This window comes from Anabrus simplex, chromosome X (genome assembly GCF_040414725.1).
Source record: "Anabrus simplex isolate iqAnaSimp1 chromosome X, ASM4041472v1, whole genome shotgun sequence".
NCBI classification, from domain to species: Eukaryota; Metazoa; Arthropoda; class Insecta; order Orthoptera; family Tettigoniidae; genus Anabrus; species Anabrus simplex.
In genome coordinates this window covers 221,270,127-221,286,760 of record NC_090279.1, presented here as the reverse complement: position 1 = coordinate 221,286,760, position 16,634 = coordinate 221,270,127, and the positions used below count along the sequence as shown (strand labels likewise).

The following is a 16,634-nucleotide window of genomic DNA, read 5'->3' as shown; positions in this document are numbered from 1 at the left end:
AACTTGCACCGAAATAACAGCAGCACACACGGAGGGTTTGCAGGGTTTCAGTCTACTGCATTATAATGGAGTGTGTCACTTCCTTAAATGCATCTGACTGAAGAATTGGGTAATCCGCCCCAAACATGCCTCGCCCTGTTCAAGCTTGCAGGGTATTGATCAGCTACGAAATTACACAGTAACACCTTTGTGTTGTATAGCTGACTATACACTTTATGTTTACACAAGAAATAAAAAGTGCACTAAGCTGTAATGTGAAAAAAGTGAGCACATTATAATGATGGGATAGAATTAGGTGGTGGTTGTTATAGCCGGGTCTCTGGTATTCACCAAACAGAGAGTAGTTCTGCTCATTGCTGGGCATCTTGATCTCGTTTGACACTCGGTGTGCATCATCGTACGCCTCACGCAGCACTCGCTTTTTCCATGCGTACTTGCATCTCTCCAGTTCTATTTGAATACACTTTGGTTTCAGCCATTTGTATTGGATGTCCTACAACAGTGTTATGTAGTGGATTGTTATTCCAACGATCTCTCGATTGAAGTTACCGATGCAGTTAAGATCTGTCCATGGTAGATGCTCCAAAGTACTGTACAAGATATTCTGATGTCAGGAGCTATATTTGCTAAAACAGGCAACCATTGAATGGGATTGGACTTGATGGAACCATGGGATGTCAACATTCCTTGGATGGACATTGTTCTCACAGGCCAGTAAGTTTGACATGCATTGTATGTAAGCTTTGGGAAGGCATTCTTTCTGATTATATTAGACATGTTTGTGAAATTAATAACTGGTTCGATAGAAGGCAATTCGGTTTTAGGAAAGGTTATTCCACTGAAGCTCAACTTGTAGGATTCCAGCAAGATATAGCAGATATCTTGGATTCTGGAGGTCAAATGGACTGTATCGCGATTGACATGTCTAAAGCATTTGATAGGGTGGATCATGGGAGACTACTGGCAAAAATGAGTGCAATTGGACTAGACAAAAGAGTGACTGAATGGGTTGCTATATTTCTAGAAAATAGATCTCAGAGAGTTAGAGTAGGTGAAGCTTTGTCTGACCCTGTAATAGTTGAGAGGGGAGTTCCTCAGGGCAGTGTTATCGGACCTTTATGTTTTCTTATATATATAAATGATATGAGTAAAGGAGTGGAATCGGAGGTAAGGCTTTTTGCGGATGATGTTATTCTCTATAGAGTGATAAATAAGTTACAAGATTGTGAGCAACTGCAACGTGACCTCGAAAATGTTGTGAGATGGACAGCAGGCAATGGTATGTTGATAAACGGGGCTAAAAGTCAGGTTGTGAGTTTCACAAATAGGAAAAGTCCTCTCAGTTTTAATTACTGCGTTGATGGGGTGAAAGTTCCTTTTGGGGATCATTGTAAGTATCTAGGTGTTAATATAAGGAAAGATTTTCACTGGGGTAATCACATAAATGGGATTGTAAATAAAGGGTACCGATCTCTACACCTGGTTATGAGGGTGTTTAGGGGTTGTAGTAAGGATGTAAAGGAGAGTGCATATAAGTCTCTGGTAAGACCCCAACTGGAGTATGGTTCCAGTGTATGGGACCCTCACCAGGATTACCTGATTCAAGAACTGGAAAAAATCCAAAGAAAAGCAGCTCGATTTGTTCTGGGTGATTTCCGACAAAAGAGTAGCGTTACAAAAATGTTGCAATGTTTGTGTTGGGAAGAATTGAGAGAAAGAAGAAGAGCTGCTCGACTAAGTGGTATGTGGAAATTCTAAGTTCCCATGGAGGGAATTAGATTCTTTTCCACCAATAGAGCATATCAAAAATCAGATCAAAAATTAGATGGATGGCTTTTCCGGCGTTTCACCTGCATACACCCCAGCGTCAGTGGGTAGGGTCTGACACATCCCACTCTGAAGAGTCTAGTGTCAGACCTAAGACGAAACGCTGGTTAATAGAGCAAACGCCGGAAAAGCCATCCATCTAATTTTTGATCTGATAAGTGGTATGTTCCGAGCTGTCAGCGGAGAGATGGCGTGGAATGACATTAGTAGACGAATAGGTTTGAATGGCGTTTATAAAAGTAGGAAAGATCACGATATGAAGATAAAGTTGGAATTCAAGAGGACAAACTGGGGCAAATATTCATTTATAGGAAGGGGAGTTAGGGATTGGAATAACTTACCAAGGGAGATGTTCAATAAATTTCCAATTTCTTTGAAATCATTTAGGAAAAGGCTAGGAAAGCAACAGATAGGGAATCTGCCACCTGGGCGACTGCCCTAAATGCAGATCAGTATTGATTGATTGATTGATTGATTGATTGACTGAAGCATAGTGCAGCAATCTGCAACTCCTTCCTGCTACTTTATTGAGGAGATTCATTCATGTGCCAGGTTGGTGCAGTGTTTTTTAAATGACTAGATTTTTTGAGAAGTAGTTATGGGGAACTTCAATCCCATCACACCATCACTTTCAGCTTCCTGTGTGCTTTCATATGTTGCATATGAAATGCTGTGACCTCAGTCCTCTGCAGATTTGGCTGAAGTCATTTGTCATTGTATTGTTGCAGTGTTGTTTTGATATGTCAGTTGTACGTGGTATGTGGCATGTCGCGAACGTAAAGATTTAGCGAAATGGGGCAAGAATTTGTCCCTAAGCTAGGCCATTTAAAGTTCTCCTCCTACAAGCTTTTTCTTTCAGGAAAGCTGCAGAGTGCCCATCAGAGAGCAGTTTTTCTATCATGCAGGGTTTTTGTGTAATTATATCATAATTCAGACCTACCTAGCATTGCATGTTATAAATCTCATTCCATATTGACGGTTATCACTTTACAAATAAAAAGTATTTATGTGATCCTCCTTTTCAATACAAAACAACCGTCTATATTAGATAGGACGATATCTATACATGTTTCGGTCTAATCTAAAGGCCATCCTCAGCAGAAGTTAAATTGTTACATTGTACAAACAAAGTAAAAATACTGATGAAGAAATAGAATGATCATGATTGACAAAGTAAAAACATATTGAGGTGAAAAAATCCTATCTATCACTCGCAATCATAATAAAACCCTTTCCTTTGATATTCAGGAAGCTGACTCGCACAGTTAACACAATTCACCAGACTTCTCTACACCCGAGGATGCAGAAGATAGCAGCTTTTAATAGCATGATTTTCAGAGCTGTTACTGTTCCTTTATCCCGTAAGAATTTTAGGAAAGAAATAAACACCATTTCTACAATAGCTGAATGTAATGGTTTCAATAAAGCCTTCGTGAACAAAATTTTTAATATACCTTTAACAATAACAAGGTATATCCAATTTCTAATATTTAAAAAAAAAAACCTAAAGTTAAAAATAGCTTTCAAGACCACTCACACCACTGCAAAAATAGTTTCTAATTCCCATACCATTAATGGCCAGAGCAAATTTACAAACTGTGGGGTATACAAATTAAAGTGCCAGTCTTGTTTTTGAATGTACGTAGGACAAACAGGCTGTAGTTCCATTATAACATACACCGAATATCGTAACGCCTTGAAGTATAACGATACTCATTGTAAGGAACATGCACAACAATTGATGAGGATTTGAGGATTTTACAACAGTCCCTTACTCAATATACTGGAGAATATTTATATCGATATTGACCAATATAACAATTCCTCACACAACCTAAATGAAATCAACAAGAAGAAAGATATATTATTGGAAACCTTTGTCCCGCTCATCTGCCAACAATAAACACTACTGAAGTAGACCCACCACATGAGCCACAATTGAAATGCAAGGCAATGAAGGTGGAGTAGAAAATTAGAATTACAGAATAGGGAAGAATGGTTTGGTCATGTCAAGTAAATGGAGGAAGGAAGGATACTGAAAGAAATGATTGAGGCTAAGAAGATAGACGGTCTTGATCAAGACCGGTATAAGAAGAAAGAACACTGACACGTACAATGTTGCAACGTGTTGGAGCTGAATGAGGAGAGATTGTGCCTCGGATAAACATTGGAATGATTGAGATTTCGGTAAAACCTTTAATGAGCATCATTGTAGGTTTGGAACACGACTGGTACTTTGAAGCTCCTGGAGATCAGATTAAAGCCGTATACATTTGTTATGTGGCATTATGCTCACTAAATATAATTTGATTTTGTCAAGAATTCAGTGGAAACCTGCAAAATGTATGCGTTTTGAAGATGATGGTTGTTGAATCTGAGGGTGTATGTGTCCAGCACTTCCTGATCTTAACTAATAGAAGTTTTGATGATGATGATGCTTGTTGGGTCATCGGCCTTGTTGGTTGCACTCACAGTTCAGTTCAAATGTGCTGTGATCTACATAGTGACTGGCAGAAATGCGTACTCTTGAAATATTGCTCACATTTCTTAAAAAAAAAAAAAAAAGAACATGGTCATCATACAACTGAGATCGTCCATGTCGCTTAGCTGTATCACAATCAGAAACTGTATACGATGAATAAGGAGAAATGTGCTGTGAACGGCATCAGGAGGCCCAGCGGACACATGCAGGTATTACTGCAACAGCTGTTAGCAACAATTGATCGTGAGCAGAACAAGATCACTTGGTGTTACCGCTAACATGAAGCATACAAACTCCATTCCTACATGACTGATGGTGGGCTACACTTGTATTGTCTGTCTAGCTGAGGAATCAGTTGATTTAAAAAAAAATGCCGAGTTTGTTTTTACTGTCTTTGAAGTCCTGGCAGAATTGAAAATATTACCCTTGCTGTTTTCAGATTTGTTTTTACTTTGTCATTGCGATACAAGACCTACATGTGCCAGTTTTGATAGATTGTAGAGAAACTTGAACTTTGAAAGAAGGTGACGTAAAGTGGTGCTGGGTAGAGTAGATGTACCCAAGTGAGTTAACGAGAAGCGATAGCTAATCAATAAGGCTGGCGGGGCAAACACCATGGGAGGCCGTGAAGCTTCTTCAGCCCAAGATAGATCAATTGTAAGACTTCTTTTACGTCCCACTAACTACTTTTTAAGGTCTTCGGAGAATTGTAAGACTGAATACACGATTATGATCATGTCGTTGCTTCCAAGTTTGCTATCAACAAGTGATTGTTCTTGAGTGCCTGAGTAACAGGTACTGGGTATTTCTGATTTTCATTTAGGCCTATTTATTTTGGCATCTCTTTAAATATTTTTTTTAAATGACCTAAAAATAACTTTTTATAGATTAGAGGTCGCGAACTGGCTGTTCTTGTTGTAATGTACAAGAGTAACAGTAGATATCTTAGAGCTGGTTTACATGGGGCAGCGTTTATCCATTCAGGAGAGGAAGTACTGTCATGACATCAGGTATGTGGATGACGCTGTTTTTGTAGCAGATGTGTGTGTGTGTGTGTGTGTGTCATGAATCATCTGGTTCAGCGTACTGAAGAGTTTGGCTTTTGTCTAACCCTTCCAGAACAAAAATGTTGATCTTCTCTAAAAAGACAATATGAGCATATCTAATAATGAAAGGTAATGTAGTTGAGCAAATGTCTTCCTTCAAATACTTGGGCGCCATGTTTCAACGACCAAATGTGACTCCAAAAAATGCAAATCCACAGCCTGTTTCCAGTCATTCGACCGCGTCAGGAATAGAATGAATGAAGCCCCCATCTAGCAGTGAGGATAGGAACTGTGCCAGCTGCCAAAGCCTGTCGCACTCCTCTGAGGCAATTATTAATGAATGATAGATGAAAAGAAATGATATTGAAGAGTGTTTGCTGGAATGAATTATGGCAAGGAAAACCCAAGTACCTGGAGAAAAACCTGTCCTCCCTCTGCTTTGTCCAGCACAAATCTCACATGGAGTGATTTGAACCACGGAACCAGCGGTGAGAGGCTGGTGCGCTACCGCCTGAGCCACGGAGGCTTAAATGTGACTCCAAACCATAGATAAAATCTAGAATTGAACAAGCCAGGAAACAAATTTATTATCACGAAGAAATTCTTTGTGAGGTCTGATCTCAGTCTGCAGCTGCATATCCGTTGCCATATCATTGTGGAAGTGAGAACCTGGACTTACACATTGGAAAAGATATCGATGCTTTTGAAATGTATCTGTATTGTCATCTCTTTTACATACGTTGGATCCTTCATCGGATGGAAAAGCTCTTAAAAAAGGAGACCACAATACCAACAAGGTGTCAGTTATTACAGCTGTACAAGGAAGAAGGTCCGTTGGCAGAAGGAGAAATTTACTCCTAAAAATCATTTGAAGATGGCACAGATGTACCCCATGGCGCAACAGCCCCATAGGGCTCACCAAGCGACCGCTTCTCTGCCGGGGGTGCCTTCTAGACCGAGGACGCTATCTCCTCAGTTGTAATCACGTAGGCTGAGTGGACCTCGAATCAGCTAATTATCCTTGACCTGGCCGGGGCCCCCGGACAAGAGGCAGGCACCACACTCACACAGACGTACATCAGAAGAAGCATTGTTAACATCAGAGCTGGCTACATGGATCGCCAAACGGCATCTTAAGAAGAAGTTGAAGAAGATAGGAGACAGAGGCTTATGGCATGAACTTTCTTTGTGTCAAATCAATGGATTCTTGGAGGGCTTACCACCTACTCTCTGAGACATAATCAAATGTCCTAAAGAACCATCACACATTCAATTTTGTGTTCTAGTTAATATTGTCGGTCTGATACAGTCAAGGACGGCTCTGTTAGTCATGCCACAGCAGTGGCCAGAGTAAGCATTAGTGGCTCTCCCTCATCCTCCCCTGTTGGCCTGCAAAGCTCGTGGTCTAGTAAGGGTCGAACCAACATGTTGCTGCATCTCAAAATAATTAGGTGGTTGTTTGTTAACATTTAATAATATTAATGTGCAAATGCTTGCTGCCGTTAAAATCCTATGCTTGAATTTAGAAAACTGGCAAAGGGGATAGTTTATCAATACATGAAAAGATAGCACCATATTTCAAGTGACATTTCTCAGTTTGATCATAAATGTAGTTAAAATTCAGACCTTGGCAAGCCAATGACAGCTATTATATTCAAAATGTGTATTATGGTCTAAAAATTTTCCAGACCTGTACCCCCCTGGTATATTACACAAATATTATGCAATTCATTTTGAATAGTTCACTATGCACAATGAGTAAATACATATAATTAATCTTTGCATGAAACACTATCATTGATATATCACAGATAGAATAAAGAAGTTGCCAAAATTCACAACCGACCACAACAGAGTGAAGTATAATTGAAATAATGCTGAAGAGTGTTCAAAATTCTTATCAAGAACTAGCATTTGTACCCGTCTTCACATGGGTTTTTGCAGTGGATTACATGTTTCCTTCTATTCACACGTTTAATGCAACAGAATGGGGCAGTAACAAAAATATGCTGAAGCTCAACAAATTCGAGAGAGAATGAGGATGATTTCCGAATTTATTGTAAGGTACAGTTGCTGGTCCGAAGTTGTGCGAAATTCTCTGTGCATCTGAGATTGTATATTGTACCTCTGACCACTTGCGTGGCGCTCTGACATTGATGAAACCTCCCTTAATATCTGCCCTACCGAAAAGAGTAAAAATTGTTCTTTAGTTTTTCCCATTACCCACGTCGTGACATTCACGATATGCCCCACAGGTCTTGGACTAAAAATCCAATTTTTTTGTAATAATCAGCGTTATTATTCGTCATACGATAAATATGTACATGGCATAAAGGAACGGAAATAACATATACTTAAACGTTTGTTATGTAGACCTAATGTCAACAAAAGTATTTGAGAATAATCTATATATTTGTCTGTACATTGCTCAAAATTTGAAAATAATGGTATTTCTGTATCAGTCATGTCCATAGTAACAAGGAAATGCATTTTTTAATTTCCCGTAATTTCTGTCTGTCTGTCTGTCTGTCTGTCTGTCTGTCTGTCTGTCTGTCTGTCTGTCTGTCTGTCTGTCTGTCTGTCTGTCTGTCTGTCTGTCTGTCTGTCTGTCTGTATATATGTATGTACAAGGATCACGAGAAAACAGCTGAAGAGAATTTAATGAAAATCAGTATGTAAAGTCCGGGAATAAGTCGCTACAATCTAGGCCATAACTAATCTTTTTCACGCTGAGAGAAATGGTAGTTTAGGGGGAGGCCTAAAATTTAATTCTCAAATATTTATATTATTAGTGGTTCTATCTTAATGAAAACCGGTATGTAAAGTTCTAAAATAAGTTGCTACAATATGAACTATAAATAATCTTATTCACTCTGAAAGAAATGGTAGTTTAGGGGAAGGCCTAAAATTTTATTTGCAAATATTTGTTATTAGTGGTCCTATCTTAATGAAAATCGGTATGCAAAGTCGTTGAATAAGTCGCTACAATCTACGCCATAAGTAATTTTATTCACGTTAAGAAAATGGTAGTTTAGGGGAAGGCCTAAAATTTAATTCTCAAATATTTGTTATTAGTTGTCCCATCGTAAATAAAATCGGTACGCAAGGTCGGGGAATAAGTCGCTACAATCTAGGCGATAAATAACTTTATTCACGCTGAGCGAAATGGTAGTTTAGAGGAAGGCCCAAAATTTAATTCTCGAATATTTGTGTTATTAGTGGTCTTATGGACAATTACTATATACATAAAGTTACATAGTATTAAATTTCCGATCATTTATGTCTTATATATTTTGACCGTATCGGCTATGATACGGAGATATTCATGAATATGGATTTTTGTTGCTAAGATCATATCAGCGCCGTCACGAGAAAATGGGTAAACAGAATTTAATGAAAATCGGTATGTAAAGTCGGGGCTTAAGGAACTACTGTCTACGCTATAATTAATTTTATAAGACGGCCTTATATTACAGAGTCGAAAGAAAACTGAATGTGAAGAACTACAATACAGAAAGCTCATATCATTGATCAACAATTACATTACATTGACCATTGTTTGTTGTGATTTGCTTTGGGTCTCTGTTGCCATTCATCTCCGATAGATGGGACTACTGCTGTATCCGAGTTTTAAAAAATTTGCTCTACGTCGCGCTGACACAGATAGGACTCATGGCGACGATGGGATACGAAAGGGCTAGGAGTGGGAAGGAAGGAGCCCCTACGTTAATTACGTTACAGCCCCAGCATTTTCCTGGTGTGAAAATTGGAGTCCACGGAAAACTATCTTCAGGGCTGTCGACAGTGGAGTTTGAACCCACTACCTCCCGGATCCAAGCTCACAGCTATGCGCCCCTAACCGCACAGCCAACTCATCCGGTCGTACCGAGTATAACAGCCTGCCTGAAATTTGGCGGGAAGTAGCTGGGTAGTTAGATAAACTTCTGATACTACTGATACGTAATAAACTGGTTCATCATAGCATTAGAGCTATTCGATTCCTACTCTGATGCACTGATTGGAATGAGCAGTGTGCATATTTAACGGAATAATGTCAGAGAAGTGTTCACGGCTGTCTGCGGTCTGGTCATTGCAGCACTGGAACTTTGGATTGTTAGATCGCACCGTAGTACTGTTCGTTAAAAGTGAGAAAATGTGCGGTTTATTAATTTGATCGAGTATTTTATATAACATTGCTTTTAATCACTACATTCCTTCTGACGACTTCATGTAGGAAAACCACAAAGACAGTCTTTCTGAGAATCCCGTAGCGAAGCACGGGTACATCAGCTAGTCTTCCTATAAATACCAACTGTGTGGTTACCATGACATCATACACAGTCAGAGTGAGGAGATTTGGTTGAAATAGGTCCACCACTTTTAGAAACACTTGTGGTCTTCCTACAAACCCCCAGTCTCTTCAGTGATTTTGAGTTTATATGCATATTGAAACCAGCTCCTGGATGAGTAGACTGTAAACATGAAGTTCGGTTGAGATCTATTCAGCCATTTATCCGTGATGGTGGAACAAACAAACACGAAAGCTAAAAACTACTTGTATGATCTCGGATTAACCTAAAACAGATAAACATATCAAAGTTTGGCAAAATAAATGACATTGCAGACAGCAGTATCAATTATTTTAGTTGAATTTGGACTCTTGGTTGAATACTTCATCACTCTGTTGAACAGCAAATGTAAGGGTTCCATTTTTGTCTCGTTCCTTACATTTGACCATCCACTGCAAATCACAGCGAGAGACCCATGTGCAGTACGAGCTGTTTTACTTTCACATTTGTCATTTTGAAGTTGCCTTGAGATGAGAATGTTAATTTAAATATTGTCTCCACAGTCATGTGAGTGTCGACTGTTATTGTATTGCAGAGGACGAAGAGGAAGAATTCGACGAGTCAGTCGCCTCGCAGAAGAACGAGCTTCAGAACGTGATCAAGACTCTGTCAGCTCGCCTGGAGGACCTCCAGACGTGCAGCGATCTGATCGTAAAGCACGGCGCTGCCCTCCAAAGGTCTCTCTCGGAACTGGAGTCTCTAGACTCGACCCAGGATGTGTCGACGAAGCTCAAGTCGGTGAACGAGCGTGCCACTCTCTTCCGCATCACCTCTAACGCCATGATCAATGTGAGTGTTTGCTGTTTCAGTGTTCATTTGTGCACTCATTTTCTTAAGTCTCCTATTTTCCTCCAGAAAGTACTTCTCTCGTTTCACCACATAAAAGCTGAAAAAAGGTTAGGTGAGTAAGCAACCTGTGGAATTGCCTTGAATTTTTCAGCATGATCAGTTCTTCATGAAGGTTAGAGTGCACCAAATCTACGAGGTGGTCAAGCGACAGTCCTCCACTCGTACACTCGTTTGTTGGCACATATTATATCTGTGTTGTACTTTTGGTTTTGACATCCATGCCTTATCTCTCGCCGTGCAAGTGGAGTGCTGGTGCTGGGTATGAAAGTCTGCTACTGCATGTGTTCTGTGAGGTGGAAGTATGCTTGTCTGTCTTGTACAGTTTTGAAGAAAAAAAATTAGAAGACCTGGGGACTTGAATGCACCTCAAAGAAAGAAGAAAGGGAAGTGCCATGATAAGCATGAAAATGAAAGCCTAGCCTTTTAATTCCAGTACCATCAGTGTCAGAAGAGATGGCACTAATATGTGGAACCCACTTTCCCAAGGAGAGAGGGGATTCCCCGTGCAATTGCTTCGTACACTAGACAGGGAATACTGCCCCCACTGGTAGTATGGACATCTCATCAGGAAGAACAGGGAGAATCCTACAGGATGAGTTGGGTCCCTCGGACGTCAGGCGGGAGTGTACAAGTAAGCTGTTAGATCTTCACAGTGGATGAACAGAATCAAGGCGGCAGCTTAGTAAAAACTATTTGCCCTAGTTTTAACATACAGATGTGAAAGATTCTGAATGAAACAAGAAGAGATCAGGGGAAGAAGAGATAAGCCTTTGTGCTTATGTTCCTGTCCTTCTATACATGACACTTGTTTGTGTTCTCTTGTATTCCAAGTCCCTTATAATTTCTTCCCTTTTCCTCTCGTTACTCAGTTTCACTGAATGTTGATGGCCGCCCTCAACAAGCTCATTAGAGGGGCAAACTGGAACTGGAGATTGTCCTCTTCCCATATAATATTCCTATCTTTCTTCATATGACTAAACAAAGGATCTGCAAGGTATCACAGGAAGTGGGTTTGTGGATCGAAGCTGGAAGGCATAATTGGGGGAAGAAGAAATCAGAGATACTTTTTTTTTTAATCTGTGAAGAAAAAGTATATTATATCCATTCAAAATTTTTTCAATAGTAGGCGTATTTGATTTTTGCTATTAGTTTGCAAACGTTCTGAGACACATCGTAACCCTCTTCGTGCCAAGCAGTAATGAAACATGCCAAGCAGTTCATATGAGGAATTGAGGCTTTCAGGAAGGAAGTTGTGATTCCTTTGTTTTTAGATGTGTCAAACTTAAAGTGAAGAATTTAATTAAGTTTTTACAACAATATTCTTTTTCTTCTTAAATCTAAGAACTAATTACTAATTCTAAATTATGACAACAAGAATTTTGAAACCTGACAGCCAAAATAATAATAAAAATGTGTACTGGAAGTAGGGTGCCTGCTCCTGTGGTGAGTGAAAACTGAATAAAGAGCAATGTACAGGGAGTGTATGTGGAAAATAAAAGAATGTTGGCAGCGTGTGGTTACTTTGACAGTTTTCACTTGTAAGAACAGCAACTGTGGCACTAAGAGGGTTAAATAGCTGCCTGTCGTATTGATATTTTAATTTGTGTCGCAGACCTGCTCGGAGTACTTGGACCTGGCACAGTCGCAGGGTCGTAAGTGGCAGCGCATGCTTCAGCACGAGCGAGATCAGAGGTTGAGGCTAGAGGACATGGTGGAGCAGCTGGCTCGACAGCACTCGCATTTGGAACAGGCGGCCAAAGAGCACCAGATTCCTCGTGGATCCAGTGAGTCCCTCATTTTATCTACTCATACAGGGGCAGACATTCAATTTTTTTTTTTTTTTTTGTATTCAGCCAGGGAGTACTACTTTTTTTCCTTTTGTGTATTTATGATTTAAATGCTAAATCCCAATTATTTAATTAAAGACCAACATCGGATCATCTGGCTGGTTTGTTCCTCTCCAACTTTCACGACGGAGTCTTTTTCTTTCATTGCGCCACTCCTGTATCTTCCAGTTTGCTGTGTAGCAAGCCTCCGTGTCGCCAAGTGTCCAATCCTGGCAAGTTCTCTTTTATGCACTTCAGTACCTCTGTATTTGCAATTTGTTTTACCTGGGAAATCTTAAGCTTGTGCCTCCAACACTGGAGTTTCACCACCGTACAGCCCCACTAAGCACTGCACACCTTGCACCTGTTGTAACTCATAAAACCAGAACGTGTGGCAGAGTTTCACTAACTTCTGGTAAATGAATATGACCGTAAGTTCAGTTCTGTTTATTGTTACAAGGAACATGCGTGAGAGCATTTTTATAGTAAAGTTAACTCTGTATCCTCTAATTATTCTCTTTTTTCACAATTAAACTAAAAATTTGCTTATGATGATGATGATGATGATGATGATGATTATTATTATTATTATTATTATTATTATTATTATTATTATTATTATTATTATTATTATTATTATTATTATTATTATTAGCGTATTCTCCCAATAATGGAAGACGTTAAGCAAACAACTCAATCAAGCTTTCTTTGGGTTCTTCTTGTTCTTCCAATAGGCTTTCATTCTCTCTGAGAAGGCTTGTTTACATTCTTCCGACCATTTCGGTCTGCACTGTTTTTGCTTTGGTTGCTCTGATGTAACTTCCCACTTGTTGACTTTGTGTCTGAAGGTGTCTCTTTCAAAAATGTCTGTTGCACATATATTTGCGTTTTTGAGGTCCTTTCGAAGTTCGTCCAGCCAAGGTGTTGAATTCTTAAGTGAGCTAACATAATTTAATATTCTTTTTGACAGTCGATTTTCTGGTAATCTTGTGAGGTGTCCAAAGAATTTCATTCGTCTTTTCTTAATGTCAATTTCAATGTTTGAAACTTTTTCTGTTGTTTTGATTGATTGTAGCCTGTAACCATCTTGGGTATATCTTGCTCCTAGGATTTTCCTGATGATCTTCCTCTCTTGCTTTTTTATTTCTTCTAATTCTTGTTTACTGTTAAGTGACAATGTTTCACTTGCGTAAAGGACTATTGGTTTTATGACTGTGTTGTAATGTCGAATTTTTGTCTGTCTTGACATGCATTTTTTGTTGTAGATGTCTTGAACTAACCCTAATGCCTTCTTGACTTTTTGGAGACGGTTTTGCTGTGAGATCTTCTCAAGGCCTGTCGGTTCGATGAATTCTCCGAGGTATTTAAAGTACGAGACCCGGTCGATTTTACCGTATTTTGTTCTCAGGCTCGTGATATCTGTCTTTGAACAGAAGAATTTAGTTTTCTCAAATGCAATCTGTAGTCCCACTTTTTCTGCAGATTCCTTAAGTATCTCAATCTGCTTGATGGCAGTCTCCTCATCCTCTGTTAAAATCGCCAGATCGTCCGCAAATGCGAGGTATGGTACGTAGAGTTTTTTTTTGGGAAAGCCCAATCGGATCGGTTTCCAACATTCACGTTTCTTGAGTTCCTTCTCCCATTCTTCCATAACCTTGTCTAGGACGACGTTGAACAGAATAGGAGAGAGTCCATCACCTTGTCTAACACCTGTTTCAATGTCGAAGGGTTCTGAAATTTCTCCCATAAATTTCACTTTAGATTTTGTGCCCGTTAGTGTTTGTTTTATGAGTTCTAGGGTTTTGGGATCTAGTCCTCTCTCTTCTAGAATTTGGAATAGTGAGGGTCTGTCTATCGAATCATATGCCTTTTTGAAATCTACAAATGTGCATACTGTATGCTTTTGTCTGAGGGCTCGTAGTTTAAGTATGGTTTTGAGGTTGAAAATTTGTTCTGGGCATGACCTGTTTGGTCTGAATGCTGCTTGAAATTCTGATAATTTGGGTTCTAATTGTTGTTGTGTTCTATGCAGGACACAGGCTGATAGTATTTTGTATGTGACTGATACAAGTGAGATTCCTCTGTAATTGTTTACGTCTAACTTGCTGCCTTTTTTATGTAGTGGATGGATTAGAGCAATCTTCCAGTCATCCGGGAGCTTTTCGGTTTGCCAAATGTTTTGGATTATTTGTGTAATTTCTCTGAGTGAATTTGGGCTGTACCTTAATTCAGGCCACGGCCGCTTCCTTCCCACTCCTAGCCCTTTCGTGCCCCATCGTCGCCGTAAGACCTATCTGTGTCGGTGCGACGTAAAACAACTAGCAAAAAAAAAAAAATTTTTTTCAGAAGTTCAGCTACAATTCCGTCTTCCCCTGATGCTTTGTTGTCTTTAAGTTTCTTGATATGTGAATAAATTTCTTCTTGAGTTGAGGTGGTGACGAATTTTCCGGTATGATTTCTGGCTGTACTTTCGGGAATCTCTTTTTGGGTTCTGGACAATTTAAAAGGTGTGAAAAATATGTAGCTAATTCTTGGCAGTTTTCCTTATTTGTCAAGTCTAGTTTACCATCTTGCTTCCGAAAGCAAAGGTTCTGTGGGGAATATCCTTTAATTTGGTTCGCAAAGGTCTTGTAGAAATCGTGTGTGTTGTAATTTTTGAAGTTGTCTTAAATTGACTTCAGTTGGACATTGACGTATTTCCGTTTATTTTGTCTTAAAATCTTGGATACATGCTTGCGAACTACGAAGAATTTCTTCTGTGTTTCTTCTGATTTGTTACAATTGTAGTTTTGAAATGCTTCTTTTCCTTTCTTCTAGTGCGGTCTCACATTCTTGATTCCACCAAGGATGTTTTGGTTTCTTGCGAAGAGGGATTAGGTCCTTCGCCGTTTCGATGATTTTAGTCTGGAAATTCTCCCACCTCTCTGCAGGTCGTTTTTCCCATTCTTCTGAAATTTTGGAGTCCTTGATTTTGTGTAGATCAAATTTTGGAATCACCGATGTTTTCCTGTTGAATTTTCCTTTGGGTGTGAATTTAATTCTGATTCTGCTTAAATAATGATCCGAATCGATGTTAGCACCTCTGCGCACTTGCACATCATGAATTTCCTTTTGGTAATCATATGATATTGCCACATGATCAATCTGAAATTCTCCTAAATGATGGATGGGTGATCGCCAAGCTTTTTGCTTTTTGGGATTCTTCCGGAGTGATGTTGACATAATTTTGAGGTTATTTTGTTGGCATAACTCAATGAGGCGTGTGCCATTTTTATTGGTGAATCTGTGGGCTGGATAGTCTCCCACTGTCCTCCTGTATTTGTATTCCCTGCTAAGCTGTGCATTGAAATCACCGAGTAGAATTTTCACATCATTTTTAGGGATTTTGGCCATTTCTGTTTCAAGTTCTTCCCAGAATCTTTCTGTTTTGTCAGGCTTCTTTTTATTGTCTCCATTTGTTGGTGCATGTTCATTAATAAAGGTGTATTTTTTGTTTGTATGCCTGATTCTTAAGGTCATAAGCCTATTGTTGATGGGTTTCACCTCTAATACTGAATCCAAAACTTTTTTGTCTACACAGAAGGCCATTCCTAACAATGCTGCTCCTTTACCAATTTTCTTGTTTGTTCCACTTTTGAAGATCCTATAATTATTGTAATCCATTTTCTGAATCGGTGAAGCGTGTTTCTTGTAGGGCCAGAATTTGGATTTTCTGCTTTGTAAGTTCTGTTGTGAGATTGTGCAGTTTTCCTGTTTGAATCAGTGTCTGAATGTTGAATGTGCCAATGAAAGTGCGAGTCTTTCGTGGAAGTTTATCAGAGCACTCCGACTTGCTCTCTCGTATTCGCCCAAGCTCCCCAGAATCCGAATGCTTGGTTGCCACTTTAGAGTGGGTGGATTGTCCACCTGGGGTAATTTTGTCTTTACTTGTACGCGTCATGTCTGCTTGTAAGCAATCTTCTAGCTTTCGCTAGTGGTGTAGAACCAGGGATTGTTAGTTCCTGGAGCATATTTACAGCCGCACCTCTGGTGATCAGACACTGACCACTTGCCGCTTGCTACAAGTCAGACGCGAAGTGGATTTGATTCGGTTCTTCCGCCCTCTCTGCCATTGGGGTATGTCCTCTTCTGCCGTCGAGGCCATTGACCATTTTTCTGTTTACCTCAGTTGATCCGCGGGTGCATATTTGGCTAAGCCTTATTCACACCTGTCCTGCATATCTACAGGAGCTTCCCCTATCAGCCATATGGGACG

At 39.6% G+C, this 16,634-nt stretch overlaps 1 protein-coding gene across 4 annotated transcripts in view; it reads left to right on the top strand.

The window, feature by feature from the left end:
- The window catches only part of Osbp (oxysterol binding protein), a 184,971-nt gene that overhangs the window by 48,605 nt on the left and 119,732 nt on the right, over positions 1-16,634 (top strand). For all 4 annotated transcript variants that reach the window (XM_067159125.2, XM_067159124.2, XM_067159123.2 and 1 more), the window contains 2 exons: positions 10,240-10,493; positions 12,166-12,337. In XM_067159125.2, the coding sequence (XP_067015226.1) occupies positions 10,240-10,493; positions 12,166-12,337 (426 nt within the window). The remainder of the gene's footprint in view (positions 1-10,239; positions 10,494-12,165; positions 12,338-16,634) is intronic.